Source organism: Anser anser, assembly GCF_964211835.1.
Source record: "Anser anser genome assembly, chromosome: 15".
Lineage (NCBI taxonomy): Eukaryota > Metazoa > Chordata > Aves > Anseriformes > Anatidae > Anser > Anser anser.
This window is the reverse complement of record NC_139736.1, coordinates 16,067,949-16,085,559: the sequence shown is the minus strand read 5'-3', so window position 1 is coordinate 16,085,559 and position 17,611 is coordinate 16,067,949. Positions and strand designations below refer to the sequence as shown.

The following is a 17,611-nucleotide window of genomic DNA, read 5'->3' as shown; positions in this document are numbered from 1 at the left end:
GATGTTCTTCTTTATTTGTGGAACTTACACCTGCCCACTACCTTCCAAGAAAGAGTTTTGCCTATTTCAACTTTGTAAAAATTTCCATTTCATTTAGTTCTAGGGAAAAAAAAAAGCCACCAAGATGAAGGGCATAAAGAAAACGCTTTATAAAAGCCAATTTATTTCAACGCAGTCTACCCCTTTTATGGCTTCAGCGTGCCTCTAATGGAACAGGTCAGAAAGTTCTGCCTTATTCATTTCCTAGCAAGTGTAGCTAATTGCTGTTTGGTGTGAGAAGCATCTGCAGGTCTCCAGCACTGCCTGACTGTACTTTCTGAGACTCCTCAGACTTGTATCTAAAAAAAAAAAAAAAAAAAGAATTGATTGGGAGGATAAATGCCATGTCTGATCATCAAATATTTAAACCTGGCACACTTTCAAGAGTGGCAGGCTTGCTAGCCTGTGGAAACATCCATTTTTGGCCAGACATGACTTGCCATTGTTAGTTTTCAGAGGACTCATGGTAATGTGTACACAATATTTTATATCCAGAGATTTTAAAGAGAGAATGAGGGCACAGATGCAGACAAGGAATGTATCGTTACTCGTGTCTTGTAGATTCGAACAAGTAACCGTACATTAACAAATGTAGTTGGGAGAATGCATTTGTCTCTCCTGGTTTGGGAGTGAAAATGTTCATGGGATTGATACCCAAAATGAAACAAGCACAAATATTCTAAGCCATATATCACATTGATCATAAATACAGGAAATAGCATCTTGTTACATGGACAATAAACACAGTTTCTACTACAAACTTCTGGTTATAGGAGAACAGAGAATTGTCTAGATGCTACGACACCAGAGGTTTGTACTGATTTCTCCATCATATTCTTTTCCGAAATCTCCGTTTTCTTTCACTTAATAGTTCTAGCAAAAATTCCAGTTGTTGACAGTTTTGTTGTTGTTGTTGTTGTTGTTTGTTTGTTTTTTCTGGCTGGGAAGGTTGTTAAATTTACAAGAGTGATTTGGAAGAATCTAGCTGCCCAGTCTAGTCATACAACTAGAGCCAGTCTTTTTCCAAAAGAAATAGTAACCTCAGCTCTAGGGATGTAAAGTTATTTTTACCAGTTTAATCTTAGCTATGACAAAGAATCCACTGATAATGAACAGAGCTCTTTGCAGGATGTAAAGTGGAAACATAGACATGACCTCTGTGCAGTTTGGGATCTACATAGAATAGACAGCCTAGGAAGAGAGGAGAATGGAGCTTATCCTGAAGATAGCACTCCAGTTTGTGAGAAGATCTCAAGGTGATTTTTGTTTTTGTTTTTGTTTTTTCCAATATATACTTTAAATGTCACCTTCTGGGCAGTCACCTTATTGAGATGGTTATCTGTTAAATAATGGTCATCATTTCATTATCCAGTGACATATTTGAATGAATGCTCGGCTCACAGAAAAATCTACGTCCTTATGGACTAGGAGAGCAATACGTGGCTGTGCGTGGTAGATAACAGAACTGAAATGAGGTTTTCTGAAAGGCCATCACCCGGGTAAGCATTATGAACACTCCTTCCCTAGTTTATTATTATTATGTAATATCACATTTTAATATATGATATTGCTGTTTACCAACCTGACAAGAGAGATGAAGCAAGTGGGATTTACATCACCAGCAAATCTCTTTTCATCTCAAATTAAGAGCCAAATGGCTTCTTTTATCCCTCATTTACAACACAAAGATGCCTCTGGAGTCTGATGATGGAAAGATCAAGACATTTCATGTAAGAGATGCCACTTGAAGTAATTATTGTCTCTCAGTAATCACAGAATTAGCTTATTACTTAATCACTTTTCTGTTAAACCGTTCATTGTCACAATTCTCTAAAATTTCTCCTATTCTGAATTTGTGGTATAAATTCCAAATACCTGCATACTGCTGCAGGGTTCTTCCTCCCTCTGTGCCTGGTTGTCTGAGCTCACCATTTAGCCACTTTGTAGATCACAGAACTGTCGTGTGAGGTGATCTATCTGTAACATATTTTCTGATCTTCTAATGGAAAGCTTTTTGCCTAGATTTGTAACAATTCTCTTTTAAGCCATAAAATTAAAGAGGCATTAACCATGGAGCTGACAACTGCCACAAATCATCAGCACTCAACAACAGCTGACCTGATTTGAAAATCAAAGATGGCAGTGGTTCAGAGCACTCTCAACATTTTCTGACTGTGTTGGCCTCACTTTTCAATGCAGGATATTTGAAGAAACTGAAACAGATTAATTCTTGATGTGAAAAATAATGACAATATCAAAGGTATGGGGAAATGGGTTGACTTACCCCTTCTTATGGAAGGGTAAGTCAAGGGAATGGGCTAAAACTTCAAAAAATATATTTTAAATATCTTCAGGAGTTCTTTGCTGTTTTTGTAAACATTCCCATCATTATAAATGTCCTTTCCTGAATGGCCAAATAGTGAGGGAGTAAGAAACGTTCTACCATAAGCTGTCCATGAAAACCACCAACCTTTTCATTTCAGTTCTCAACAGCTGCAGCTATCAAATGTTCAAGTGATGTTGTCTACACGCTCATTCAGTGTTTGTGGTTTTCCCCCAGGCAGCTGCAATCTGTGAAGGCAGGTCATAAAAACAATCCAGCCCTCTCATGTGCGATAGGATTGTTTTGTAGTCTCTTTTTCATGATAAAGATTTTGCTATGTGTTAATTTGGAGAGAACACAGCTTCCTTTTTTTTTTCCCTATAATTAACTATCAGTATGTCATCATTATGAATTGCATGATCATTATCATCATTATTCATCACTATGAATATTATCATCAAATGTGTGGTAAAACAAAGGTATTTAAATAGCTACAGTTAGCACAACATTATATAAATGTTATATTAGTCAAAAGCCATCTTAGTAGTCTAACTGGTTAACTAGCAGTCATCTTTTGATCATCACATCTGTCAGCCCTAGTAAAATATGAGTCAATTTGATCCCTCTTCCAGCTGAAAATTGGAAATCTGTCTAAAGGCCATAGTAATGTTTCTTGAGCAGCCGCTTTTATATTTTATAGTCTAAAAAGTTTCCTAATCTAATGCTGTAAAGTAGGGAGATGTAGTATATTAGTGTCCATAGTGACATGCTGTAGGTTGTATACTAAGCACCGTTCAGTGTTTATTGATTGTTTTGTGCCCTGTATTATTCTTGTAGGTAAATTTCTCCTTTATACTCTGTACCTCACAGAGGAAACTTCAGCTGGGATGCTGCAGCTTGTCTTCAAATGTTAATGATCTTTGCCTCTCAGTTCTTGGCCTGACACTCCAGTATGCGTAACGCAAAACTTGGCACAAGCTCACGTGTGGATCCCTGTAAAGAATGGAAATCAAGCTGGCTTCTCAACTTCTTGTGGCAAGTTCATAGCAAATTGGCCTGATACCTAATGCAGTTCTGAGTCTACTAGGGCACCCACTGGAAATGTAGGTGCAGCTTTCAGGAAAGGCAGAGGCTGGGACAGCTTGAGCATATGAGTCTGCAGGGAGCAGCTGAGCAAGCAGCGGTGGCCAGTGATGCAACTTGTGATAGTGATTGTGAGTAAATATAAGCACAGGAGTAAGGGAGAGAAAATGCTAACTGAAGGGGAAGCAGGGAAGAATATTTTATTTCTGACACGTATTTGGTCCTTACAAAATAAAAAGCAAATGGTAAACTGTTTTTCTTTAAGGCCTTCTTTAAGGCCACTAGAATGGGGTTTGGGTTATTTTAAGACTGCCTAATGCATGTGAAGTAAAAACAGAGAAGACAAGTCATATTGGTCCGCAAACAATGCAAATCCCCCAGAGCTTACTTTGCAGAAAAGTTCATCTTCATTGTATTTCTACTTCAGCACAATTCATACACATTGTTTTTCCTGAAGTAAAAGCTTGTATTCTTTTGGCTGTGAAGACAAGTGATCTGAAAGAACAGGTTTGAGAGCTGACTATTAGGTGTCTGTCACGGGACCAATGAACAGACAACATGCCTAACCGTAAAATATTTGGCAGTTTCTGTCTGATTTCATGAATTACTTGCTGCATGAATTTGCTGCATGAATTACCTGCTGCTCCTTTTCTAAATGAGTAGAGCAGGTAAAAGGGAATTGAAAGACAGCTCACACACGTTTAATAGAAATTTGGCATGTGCTATGCCTGCAAAGAATACCTCCTTAAACCCTATTCAGTTAAAAAGAAAAACAAAACTGCAAAACCTTAGGTGAAACACAGCAAAAAAAGTTTAAAAAGGTGTCACAACACTGACGTACAAAAATCAGTAAGAATACCATAATGAGAAGGAAGCTGTCTAATTCTAAGTGCCATAAAAATTGCAACCTATTTGTAAAGCTTATTGCTAGACAGAAGAATACAATAAGGAATGGAAGATAAAGGCTGGCAGAAGATGGTTCAGTATTGACCAAATTAGCTATTTTCTATCACAGATCATGTGAGCCAGAAAGCAGTTCCAGAGAGAGGCTACTGTCTAGTTTTATCCACAAGTCCTCTGAGCCACCTACAGTCAAGAAGTAACTAGCTCAGGAAAATAATGCCATTCAGAGTGCTAACTCAGCTCTTTGGAAGGCTACAAATAGAATCATAGAATCATTAAGGTTAGAAAAGACCTCCAAGATCATCTAGTCCAACTGTCCCCCTCCTACCAACATTGCCCACTAAACCATGTCCCTAAGTGCCACATTCAGCCTTTCCTTAAACACCGCCAGGGACAGTGACTCCACCCGTATCCATTAAGGATGGAGATTCTCCTTGACCTTCTTCTTACCATTAATATATTTGTAAAAACATTATTTTGTTATCTTTTACCACAGTGGCCAGGCTGAGCTCATGGTGGGCTTTAGCCTTTTTGACTTTTTTCCCTGCATATGCTAGCAACTTTCTTGTTCTCTCCCCAAGTTGCCTGACCCTTCTTTCACTGGACATAAACTCTCTTTTTCTCCCAGAGACTCGGCAAAATTTCCCTCCCTATTCAGCCATGCCAGTTTTCTTCCCTCCCAGTTCATCTTATGGCACATGGGGACACCCTGCTCCTGTGCCTTGAAGACTTCCTTCTTGAGGAGCATCCATTCTTTCTGGACCCCTCTGCCCTTTAGGACTGACACCCAAGGGATGCTCCCTACGAAGTGTCCTAAAAAGTTCAAACTCTGCCCTCTGGAAGTCCAAGGTAGCAGTTTTACTGACCCTCCTCATGACTTCACCAAGAATAGAGATATATCTTAGTCATGATATATATCGTGATACAGATGTGTATCATCGTCATGATCACTCTGCCCAAGACAGCTCCCAGCCACCACATCTCCCACCAGTCCTTCTCTGTTCACGTACAGCAGGTCTAGCAGGGCACCCTCCCAGTAGGTTCACTAACAGCTGAGTCAGGAAGCTATCTTCCACACACTCCAGGAACCTCCTCGACTGCTTCCTCAGGGCAGTATTGTATTTCCAGCATATGTCTGGGAAGTTGAAGTCCCCCATGAGAACAAGCGCTGGCAATTGTGCGACTTCCGCCAGCTGCTTGTAGAATGCCTCATCTGTCTCTTCATCCTGGTTTGGCAGTCTATAGCAGACCCCCACCAGGGTGTCTGCCTTGTTGGCCTTTCCCCTGATCCTTACCCAGGATAAATACATATGCTCTGAACTGAAAAATTACGTTTGCCTGGTGGCTTGCATATGCCATATCCCCAGGCATACGTGAAGTACTATGCAAGATTTAATGATGCCCTCTTCTGGTCAGGAGCAGCTCTTACCACTGCAGGCTTCCCTGCACTGCAAAAGCAGTGGTCACGCAGGCCAGCCTTCGAAAGATGGAAATGAACAAGCTGTCTGTGCACAACCTACCACTTTGGATTCTTGCTGGATAACCCCATCCAAACCAAGTTGTTTCGTACCCACTTTATCTAGCACGCTGACTGTGAGTGCTGAAACAAAACCAAGTACATAGAGCAGAGTACCTGGAAAAGACACAGTAGATGTTAGAAATTCCTCAGTGTAGAGAGCTGAATGACAGAATCAGCTGCATGTAATACGCAGAATTCTCTGTGACTTGTATTCCTGGCTTCTCTCACCATTAATACTGCAGTCTCATAGTAAGACCATTACCTTTTATCACCCTCGCAGACAGTTCTCAAGGTCTTTGTCCCCTAAGTTTCCCTGCTCCAGAATTGCCTGAGGCCTGTAACACTAAGGCCCTACCCATCTCTAAAGACAGACACTTTGTTGGACTATGGTCATAATGTGGCCTAAACTGCAACAGGTCTGTGCATAATGAGCCCAAGCTTAAAACAATCCAGACACTCGGAAACTTCAATGGCCCCATGAGAAGGGAGAGGTACTGGAAGCCAGGTTGTATGTCTTCACTTCTTTGACCAACTGCAGTTAACACAGCAATTCGACCTGATAGCATGCTCAGCTCCAGAGAAGTGAGTCAGGTTATGCTGGAAATGCCAGAAGCAAATTTAGCAATGGGCATCTGCTGCAGACATCTTTCTATCAGAAAGATCTATGTTTGTTTTGTTTTCCAAAGAGTCAAAGCAATATCTGTGATGCATACACACTCTGTCTGATGTGTTTATCCCTGTAGGAGCTACTGAAGTTGCTGTGCTGTGCTTGCAAATGCTGCCTGAGCACAAAACTAATGGTGTCAGTATGGGATGCAACAAGCCATGTCTGTCAATTTCTCTCTGAGAGCTGGCATCAGCAGAAGAGAGCAACAGGGGGTTCAGTTTCTTCAAGAGATTTATCTCACATATGCATCCCCTTTTTCATCAAGGATGGCCCATATTGCTTTGTTGTTTGGGAAATTACAATTTCCTATAAACCCTGAGTCCAAAAAGGACATCCTGAGGCAGGTCTTCATAACCACCATTCCAGCACATCAGAGTACTGATGATCAGGTCACACTGCTTAACTGAAGTGTGAAATAGATCATCCTTTCCCCTACAGACAGATCTCATCTCACTGCAGAGAAGAGAGGACAGGAACTGAAATTTTCTAAAGATATGGGCCCTAGAAGAGATTCACGAAGAAACATGTAAGGCAGATTCTGCTTCGCACAGTAATTTAAACCTGCATTTTAGTTCAGTCCATGTGCAAGACATCTTTCACCGAGACCAATACACAGACTGCTACAGAACCAGCAGTATTCTCCTAGCCAAAATGCAGAACAAACACATTAGATCCTTTTATTTTGTTTCACTCTTAAGTTTCTGTTCACTCAGTGGGAGAAAACATACATTAAGTACTGAATACCTGTGATTGTAGATGTTAAAATATCTGGGAAAAGCTGCAGACAAAACCATTAAGCTAACACTACAGCTTTAGAGGGGATTTCCAGGCATCAATGAAGAAAATACAATTCCATCACATACTCATACTACTGACAGAAAACAGTACAGAAAACTGGAAAACAATGTTCCCCTTACTGCTAACTTCACCATCTCTTTCAGGTACTTTTTATAACTAGACAAAACAGTCTAGCCTCAGGTCTGGAAGACAAAAAGTCAAAGCCCCAAAGAAACTCACCTCCCCAGAGTGTCCACTGCATTCCAAACAGTGACTCAAACTGCTGGGTGAAGAAGTTGAGGACACTTCCAAGACAGGAGAAAGACATAGTCCAAATGCCAGTGCCAGTTCCTTCCCCTTGAGCCAGAAGGCTGTGATACGATTCTGAACAACCTGGAGAAGAAAAAATTATTTTCTTGAACAGACCAAGAGCACTGCCCAGAAGCAGTGAACACAGCCTCTCAAGCTAGAGTGCTTTAGCTGGAGCAGGAGATCTCTAAGCATCCGAAATGGAAGTAGTACTTGTCAACTTTGCTGTCAATTTTAAAGTGTACTAAATCATGCTGGGACATGAGAGTTGAACTTATCGCTCAAATAAGGCAAGCAAAAATAACCCCAAAGGCATAGCAGTCACAGGGCAGTCCCCACCCCTGGGAGAAGGACAAACTTGTTAGAAGGGAACCTTTCAAACATTTCAGCACATACAAAATCCATGTAATCCTTCAAGGAACAGTATTCTTCTGTTACCAGCATAGGTTTCTGGTGCAGAGCAGGTGAAGATGACTGATAGGACTAGGGTTTAGGAGGCAGAATAAAAATGTATCATGACCTTCTGGTGAGGCTTAATTAAGAATGTGAGTTTCTTACTAGTAAGTGACCCATTCCCAGAGTCAAAGAGCAGTCTTCCTGTTAGCATCATTGATAGGAGATATGGTAACCCCTTGAAATGTGAGCCCAGGGCAAAGACTGATGATCCCAGCATAGTCAGAAGAGAGAAAACAAAGACACCAGTTAGGAAGAAACAGGTAAAAAAATTCCACAAACCTCAACAGGCATGCCATTTCCTTCTTTATGTCTCTATCTACTCATCACCTGTAAGATGCTAACTTTTGTGACACAGACAGAGCACAACTGCATTTGCTGGTACTGCTGGGCCTTGGTTAATGGCACATACCAGAACAAATGTCAGAACAAAACACTACTTTATCAGTTTGTCCCATCAGAAACAGATAATTCCCTGTTATATGCATGCCAGAGAAAAGCATGTTTACTGTACTGCTCTGTAAATTGAGGTAAGTCAGTGGTCAAAAGATTAAAAGGTCTCAGTTGCATTCATGGAGCCGCTCAATTAACAGTCATGCACTCACCACACAAAGCTGTGACCCCTCTCCCATACCTCTATGATCTTACCAAAATGGATCATCCTTTTGCACAGAAAGGACAGTCTGAAATACCACTTCAGTGCACAAATAATTAATCCTCAGGACTTACAGCGATTTCCTAGTTTATCAGTTAGGAATCCAGCCAAAATAACCACTACTGCATTTCTAGGAGAAAACAAGAACAGGAACGTTTGTGTTTTGCTGCTAGGAAGCAACTAGCAAACTGCCGCAACCCTCAAAGGAAGAGAAAAGTGACTTACATCCAAGTGTAGATTGCATACAGCAAATTGTATTGTGCAGGTGTCATTCCCAATCCTTCAACACAGTCCAGCGTGCTATTGTGATGGGTTCCATTGGAGCATGTCAAGTTCTGCAAAACCAGTCAGAGAATCTCTGTTTGGCAGTAGACACGGACCCAAGCATTCCTTTAAAAATGAAGCCCTTTCTTGCCTACCAGATTTTTATTTCTCCCACTCAGTTCCCAGTTCCATGACCAGGAATTAGAGGACTCAAGTCTCCGAGAAAGCCAGCCCTTGCTGAATGAGAAATGACTGGCCTTTGGCATGTCTTCCTTTTCCTTTACTTTGGCAGTCATGGCAGGGCTCTGCACTTCTATACTGCCGGAGACTGCAGCACGAGATTTATTTGATTCATTTGTTTCTTGGCTACAGTTTAGCTTGATCTGGCTCTTCAAAAAATACTATAAAGTCTTAAGCAGTGTGTAAATATGAAACTTAACAATAGTCCATTTTAATTCACAGCTATAAAGTTTTTGCTGAACAGTAGGAAACTGGTAGTCATAACATGATTTAATAACATTGCTTCTACTACTGGAGAGCAACATCTCACAAACAAAAGCATGATCAGGGAAAAAAACACAACACTAGGTCTTCCAACTACTAAAAATCTACCTGTATTATTAAATGGATGCCAGGTCTTCCACACCAGAAGGCACAAACAAGTGACTGTTCTCCCATAGATGTACAGAAGTTGATATGGAACAAGGAACAAGTACTGACCTTATTTATTTATTTGTTTATTGTTCATGCCCTTTTCTCATAAACCAATGAAAAACTGCACCCAATTTACTCTGGAATTCACTGTCTGAGTTATGACAGATTAATTACATTTTAAAAAAAAAAGTTACATGCAGGCTGTATATAATCCTATCCTTGGTATGGAAGAAAACGAACTGGACAGTGACTCTAAATTTACGCACACTAATCTACCAGCAGATGGCACACATCTCTCTCAAAAGATATGAAACAGACTATGGTAATGACAGGTAAACGAGTCGGGTAAGAATTTCTATCAGGTATTCAGGAATTCATTTTAGAATTCTGGACTCTGGAATGCTTGGATGGACTGAAAAAGAAATTAACTGGGTTATCAGTTTAAACCCTGACCACCAAAATTCCCTAGTCTTTGCACATACTGCTAGATCTTACATTGCCGAGTCCTTACAGAGTTCCTGTGATCTCACTGGACAGCTCCTACTTTCAGCTAGCTGCTAAACCTGTGATGTGGAACCTGCAGTTTGGATTTGAAGACCCAGAAAGCCTTTTCCAGACTTTTATCTCTAACATCTCTAGTCTTTCAGTCCAGTGTAGGTAATAAGGATCAATTCTAGCTATCTTCTAATTGCAAAGTGTTGTGAACGCCTCTCAAACACTGAACTTCGTTAGTGTAGCAAACGGTCCTTTGGACAGAAAGCTGACAATCACTGCAGCAATAGGTTTCAGACTTCCAGATCTCCCGCCAGCAGCAAGACCTCTCAGATACCTTATGGCCTGTCCTGGCTTTGTCCATCTTTTTTTACAGCAACAAGTAGGTCCATGTGGTTCCGTCCATCAGACTGAGCACCTGGCGCATAAGACCTCGGAGCACGACTTCCACATTTGCACCATTTGAGAAGCTTTTGAAGCACTACTTGTGACCAAAGCCTCTGATGCCCCGGTTTTACTTTTCTTACCCGACCTTCTTTGAGACAGCAACGCGGGCAGCACTGCACGAAGGACCCCGGAGCCGGCACGCTCCTACCCCCTGGAACCGCTCCCGCAGGACGCTGGGGATGTCGAAGCAGAAGCAGGAGCCGAACGAAGGTCAGGAGGCAGTTAAGAAAAGCACCACGAACCTGTAGCACGCTGAGCCCAGAGACGAGGCGCCTCGCCGCCGCTCCCAGACCGCCGCCGCCCGGCCCCACGGCCGCTGCTCGGCTCCGGGACGCAGCGGGGACGGGGACGGGGACGGGGACGGGGCCGGGGCCGGGGACGGGACCCAGGCACCGCCCGCCCGCCTCCCCGCTCCCGCTCCCCGCAGGCTTCCCCTGGGCAGGGCCTTCAGCCTCAGGGGCTGGCAAGGAGCGAGCGCCGCTGCCGGCCGGCAGAATTATCCTGAACTGAAGAGAGGAAATACGGTAAACCCAATTAAAACTCATACCCGTAAAAGGAAGAACTCCAATGCATAAATACAAGATTAATGACAGCCTTGTAGGCAACAGCACAGAATAAACCGGCTTATAACTGGCATCAGAAACTGCAGGTAAATCTAAAATATGATGCTCTTAAAAAAAAAAGAAAGTGTACGTTTTAGGCTGTATTAATAGAAGTCGCTCATGGAAGAACTTGAGAAAGATCGGTTACTTAAGCCAATAGACAATACTGCACAAGAGCAGATAGAAGGAAATCACACACAAATAAATTAAAGTTTCATAGTTATCAGAAAAGCAGGGCCCTGGTAGTGAAAAGACATAGGGGAAAAAAAAAATAAAAAGGTAAGTATATTTGTCTTTCTTACTCAGTTGTCTGAAGAATATTTTATTTATGCCCAAACAATGCATGAAGAGGAATTGAATATGGCAAGCTTCACAAGACAACAGCGAGGGCCAGTGAGTTTCTTGATTTTAAAATACAGCTTGATGAAGATACGAGGAGGGTTATGTGGCTTGCTTCTCCTTCATAGCAGGCAGCAGGATCTCGTAATCTAAAATTTTCTTCCTACTCCTGTGTCACTGGCTTAACCATGAACCATACACGGCATGAGAAAGGAGCAGCCCTAAAAAAAATAATAAGTTGTACAATTGGATACATGTAGCAAAATGTTCTTTATGCTTTATGTATTCAAAGAGACAAATTTTTTTCAGGTAGCAAATGCAACATTAAAGAAAAGCTTTTCAACAGCAGTGTGTACTGACAACAGTTCAATAATTTTAAGAGCATATGACTTGTGATGGGAGTCAGATTGCAACATATACTCCATTTTTTAAATGCTGTCATTTTAGATATCACTTATGCTGCTATGTAGAAATTTTTAATTTTATCCTAAACTATAGTTTCTCACTTCCTTGGCCTGCAGGAAAATGCTGTAGCAGCAATTTCTTCCCAGAAAGAGCAGTCAGGCATTGGAAAAGGTTGCCCAGGGAAGTGGTGGCATCACCATCCCTGGGGGTGTTTCAGGAAAGGCTGGACGTGGTGCTTAGGGACATGGTTTAGTGGGTGACATTGGTGGGAGCGGGACGGTTGGACCAGATGATCTTGGAGGTCTTTTCCAACCTTAATAATTCCGTGATTCTGTGATTACCTTACTTGCACAGAATGCATCCTATCCCGTTACCTGCCTGTGGTGTGCTGGCCCTGGCTGACAGGTAAGCTCCCAGCCCGTTGTTCCCTCCCTCCCAGTGGGATGAGAGAGAACCAGAGTGGCAGAAGAAAGGGGAAAAACCCCTCACGGGTTGAGATGCAGACAGTTTATAAATTAAGGGGGGGGGGGGGGGGGGGAACAAAACAAGTGATGCAAAAGCAGTCTCAGCATCAACAGAGCAATGCCCATCCAGCCCCTGAGAAACGGATACCTTCAGAAAAACTCCCCTCCAGCTCTATGACACTATATGGTGTGGAAAATCCCTTTGGTCAGTTTGGGTCAGCAGCCCCACCTGTGTTGCCTCTCTACTTGCAAAAGAAACAGAGAAGGCCATGGTGTCATGCAAGCACAGCTCAGCATCAGCTAAAAAACTAGTGAGCTAATGCTGTTTCCATCACCAGTTTAAAATACTGCACCATATGGGCTGAGAAAAAAATTAAATGCATCCCAGCCAAAGTGACTACACTAAGAACTAGCTTGTGATTGAAACTTTTGGTCAATTAAAAAAGTTTTGTATAGAAGCACTTAGTGAAAATAAAAGCGTCCAGATAACAATAACACACATGCATGTGCGTGAAAATACATGTATATACATATATAAAATAAACAATCATGTGTGTGATTGGTTTGAAAACTAGACTTTCCTAATGGTTTGCAGGTTTTCAGGAAACTAACTAGGTTTTGATTCCAGCTGCTTCCTTACAAAAGCAATGAAATGCTCTTGAATACACTTTTTTCTAATAATGCTGCCACTCATTTTGCTTCTGTTTTATATTTCCATGAAGGACACTTGCTGGTAAGTATCATTATAAATGGCATATGAAAGAGCTTTTCAGCTGTCAATATGTTGCTACAGATCTACATTTTAAATTCAAAGAATGGATCAAAGGTTCCAGACTTGCAAATAATATATATGTGTAGTATACTATAGCCCACAGATTCTCAGATTTCTCACTGGGCTATGAACATTACTAACAACAGTAGGGGTGTACTAATATTGCCAGGAGCAGCATCAGTTTCCTGTCCTGTACCAGACCTTGTATCATTTCTTGTGCCACTAGAGATATTAGTATCACAGTTCAGGAACCTGTGTTGCAACCATATTGCTTGTGAAAATTAATAATATGCTGGAACAAAATTTGATTTTGGTTGTGGGTTGTTTGTTTGTTTTCCATATACTTTATATATATATATATATTTCCCACCTTCCGATCAAACCTTGCCTAACAGACTATGTGAATTGGATGTGTTACAATTAATTCAGCTTTCTAATTTTACACCACCACCCCCGACCCTTTCAGCACCAGCTTGTGAATGATCTGGAGCAAAGACTGGAAGTGTGCTTAATTCATGAGACCTTAGGAAGAATTAGCGTGTAGAACTAGCAATGTTGTGGTCAAATATTTGTGAGAGGTTTGTGATAGAGGCATGAGTGTTTGTCTCAGCTTATATCATTTCTAGAAGGCTCTGTGGTATATACAGTGTCAAAAATTGTACTTCTTAGCTGAGCTGCTTGAGATAAGTGGCTTTATCAATCGGGTTAGTATAGAAAGTGGCAAAACTGTTGCTGTGCAAAGAAATTGGAAACGCTGTTGGTATACTTCACCAACTGAGAAATTACTCAGATTCAAGGTGGTTTCCTAGGAGCTAATAAGAAACATTATGTTGCAAGATGTTTGTCTTTGGGAGGAAAGGGACAGGCACAAACATACTTCAAGTGTCTTGTCAGTTAAAGGTAACTTTCTGAGTATGACCTAGTGAAATACTTTCCTGCTGAATCCGTAAGTAAGGATCTAGACATGAATGATTAGAAATCTATGATTCAGAAATCATTTGGGAATACTGAACCTGAAATCTATGGTTATTTCTTCTGTCCTATAGGTATCTATCTCTTCTGTAATTCCTTTTACTTTTTTTTTTTTTTTTTGTAACTATTGTCTGGTTCCTGCAACTGTACATCTATAAAGGTATGATCATAATATTTTGCCTTCACTGTAAATTTATTCCAAAACTGCACAGCTTTTGTTATTTCCTGAAGCTCTCAGAAGTCCTGGTTACAGAACTGCCATAAAAACCTACATAGATAATTCTAAATTGGTTTTACAAAAAGCTTGTCAAAAGTAGTATCAAGTCCTTCCCATGCCCTTGAAGTCCTTGTGCCACTTTTCCTGATTTTATAGCTTCAGTTTTATTTCTTAAAACAGGCAGTCTCTTCTGATATATCTTTTCCCTTGTTTATCTGGATTTTATATTACCAAGGCCTCAGTCTCAAGGACTCTTTAAGTCTTGTGGACAGTCCTTTAAGTTTAATGCATAACTCATTAAAGCATGTGTCAATATTTGCATTTTATTTCCAACTGACTGATTTATGTGAGAGAAAACACTGAAATTGGCTTTGTGACATATTTTGTCGTATCTTTCTGTAAAGAAAAGATCCACTATTTTTGTTTGCTTGTTTGTTGTATCTTCAGTCATAAATAGTTGGGTAAAAGTATAACTATACTAAGTACAACATTTTTAGGTTGTTAAGTGATTTTGATTTAACAGTCTCAGTGTAATATGTGTTATAATTAATTATGTAATGGATTGCATATTTTTTCTGGAAACAGAGGAAATTGGAGCATTGATATTTAATCATTTAACATATTTTGCTATAACCTTATCATGACTTCATATTTTTCTTACTGACCAGCAAATGTCTTCTCTCAGGCACTCTGGATCCCCAGTGAGATTGTTCTGCTGCTGAGCTCTGAAATGCCTTTCCGATGCTGCTAGAGGCTCCATCATCAGATGATCTGTGCTGTTCACCTCAGAGCCTGACATGGCTGCAAGAGAGGAAAATCCTCAGTGCACACATTAAGCAGGTGGAGGAGGAGGCAGCTTCACAGTGGCAGGAAAACCCATACTTCTGTATATTTGCTTACTCTCATGTGGCTCCATGTTTCTCTGTCTCTCACTAGCATGGAAGGATATCAGGTCCAGAAGGGCTACAATAGAACATTAAACAGCAGTGTTTCTGAAAACATCAGGAGCTTCTGTGCACTTTATTACACTTCTGCTCTTCTAGGTGTTGTGCTTTAACACAGCATGCAGCTAAGTATCCCATGGCCATTCACTTGCTCCCCCCCTGCAGCGGGTCAGCGGGATGAGGGAGAGAACTGGGGGGAAATAAAGTAAAACTCATGGGTTGAGATAAAGATAGTTGAATAGGACTGAAAAGGAAGGGAAAATAATAATAATAATAATAGAATATACAAAACAAGCAACACACAACACAATCACTCACCACCAGACAACAAATACTCAGCCAGACCCCAAGCAGCAGTAGCTCACCCAAGCCAACTACCCCCAAGTTTTACTGTCAAGCATAACACCATATGGTATGGAATACCCCTTTTGTGAATTGGGGTCTGGTTCTGTTCCCTCCCAGCTCCTTGTGTACCCCCAGCCTCCTCGCTGGCAGGGCAGTGTGAGAAACTGAGAAGTCCTTGCCTCTGTGCAAGCACTGCTCTGCAGCAACTAAAACATTGGTGTGTCATCAGCATTCTTCTCATCATAAATACAAAACAGAGCACCATACCAGCTACGAGGAGGAAAAATATCTCTGCTGAAACCAGGACGCTAGGTGACACGTCTTAATTTACCCTGAGATACCCTTCCTTGCATTTGGCTTTTGTATGGAGGGGTAAAATAGTAAGTGTCCAAAGGAACACTGTATGGCTACACTTCCCAAATTTTTCTTATAATGTAACTTTCTTGTTTTTTGTGTGTGTGTGCATTTTGTTGATGTTGTTGTTGTTGTTTTGTTGTTTGTTTTGTTGCTTTGTTTATTTGTTTGTCTCTGCTCTATACTTCATAGTCCAGGGAGCAAAGAGACCAAAGTTAATTTTTAGAATGAGATGAACAGGCCAGAACATCTTGGCCTCATTCAGGAAATCTTTTTTTGACTTCTGTTCAAGATCTGCTCATCAATTTAACATGCAAGAAAAAGAAATTGGTCAAGGGAAGTGATTGTCCCACTCTGATCTGCGCTGGTGCAGCCTCACCTCAAGCACTGTGTGCAGGTTTGGGCACCACAGTATAAGAAGGACATAAAACTGTTAAAGACTGTCCAAAGGAGCATAACAAATGTGGTGAAGGGTCTAGATGGCAAGGTATATGAGGAGAGGCTGAGGTCTCTTGGTTTGTTTGGCCCAGAGCAGAGCAGGCCAAGGGAAGGCCTCATGGCGGCCTGCAGCTCCCTCACGAGGGGAGTAGAGTGGCAGGCACTGAGCTCTGCTCTGTGGGGACAGCAAAAGGACCCGAGGAAATGGCATGGAGCTGGGACAGGGTCAGGCTTTGTGTTAGGGAAAGGTTCTGCACCGAGAGGGTGGCTGGGCACTGGCACAGGCTCCTCAGGGCAGTGGTCACAGCACCAAGCCTGCTGGAGTCTAAGAAGCGTTTGGACAGCACTCTCAAATACAGTTTGCTTTTTGGGTGGTCCTGTGCCGAGCCAGGATGATGATCACTCAATGATCCTTGTGGGTCCCCTCCAACTCAGGATATTTTGTGATTCTATGATTCTAATTAATAAATTCCACATGCTAATTAGTCAAAAAATACTCTGAACTTAGTCTTTGCATGTATTTTTGGTGTTAATATCTACCATGAATGTAATTGTCCTGGAAAATCTTGCTAGGATATCAATAAAGAAAAAATGAAACAATAAAATACAGAGAAAAAGATGGAATTCTGATCCTATAAAGTGTTAAAGTAGATCTAGAAAACTAGTTTTAGGTAGTAAACTACAAAGCAAGTGTTATGAGGAGCAACCAAGGGAACCGGGGCTATTTAGTATGAAGAAGAGGAGCCTGAGGGGAGATGCCATCACACTCTACAAATACCTGAAAGGAGGCTGCAGTGAGAAGGGTGTTGATCTCTTCTGTTAGGTGACAACTGATAGGATGCAAGGAAATGGCCTGAAGTTACACCAGCAGAGGTTTAGTTTGGACATATGATATTGGGAGTATGCTATGGGCTACATGATAAAGAAGATCAAGCGAATGCGAACCTATATAGACAGATAGAAGCAGCCTTGCACTCACAAGCCCTGGTCCTTCATGGGGGACTTCAGCCACCCAGATATCTGTTGGAGGGACAGCATGGCAGGGCATAAGCAATCCAGGAGAAGGAGACTCCACAACCTCTCTGGGCAGCCTGTTCCAGTGCTCTGTCAACCTCACAGTAAAGAAGTGCCCTCTCATATTCAAATGGAACCTCCTTTGCTTCAGTTTGTGCCC

At 41.5% G+C, this 17,611-nt stretch overlaps 1 protein-coding gene across 1 annotated transcript; it reads right to left on the bottom strand.

The window, feature by feature from the left end:
* Window positions 1-347: 347 nt before the first annotated feature.
* LOC310882213 (uncharacterized protein) lies at window positions 348-11,228 on the bottom strand. Its single transcript, XM_083800673.1, has 8 exons — window positions 10,666-11,228; window positions 8,954-9,063; window positions 8,803-8,858; window positions 8,179-8,277; window positions 7,552-7,704; window positions 5,869-5,981; window positions 3,834-3,940; window positions 348-3,355 (listed from the first exon to the last, which is right to left on the bottom strand). The coding sequence occupies exons 1-7, from the start codon at window positions 11,128-11,130 to the stop codon at window positions 3,869-3,871; spliced, it is 1,068 nt and encodes a 355-aa protein (XP_083656799.1). The 5' UTR covers window positions 11,131-11,228; the 3' UTR covers window positions 348-3,355; window positions 3,834-3,868.
* Between the last annotated feature and the right edge of the window lie 6,383 nt (window positions 11,229-17,611).

Bases quoted from the DNA above. Each gene is read 5' to 3' on its own strand.
- LOC310882213 (XM_083800673.1), bottom strand. From the start codon at position 11,130: ATGAGTTTTAATTGGGTTTACCGTATTTCCTCTCTTCAGTTCAGGATA. The intron at 7,705-8,178 runs GTAAGAAACTCA...TTTCTTCTCCAG, and splicing joins TGGGAATGGGTCACTTACTA to GTTGTTCAGAATCGTATCAC. The intron at 3,941-5,868 runs GTAGGTTGTGCA...CTGTTCTTTCAG, and splicing joins TCCAGCAAGAATCCAAAGTG to ATCACTTGTCTTCACAGCCA.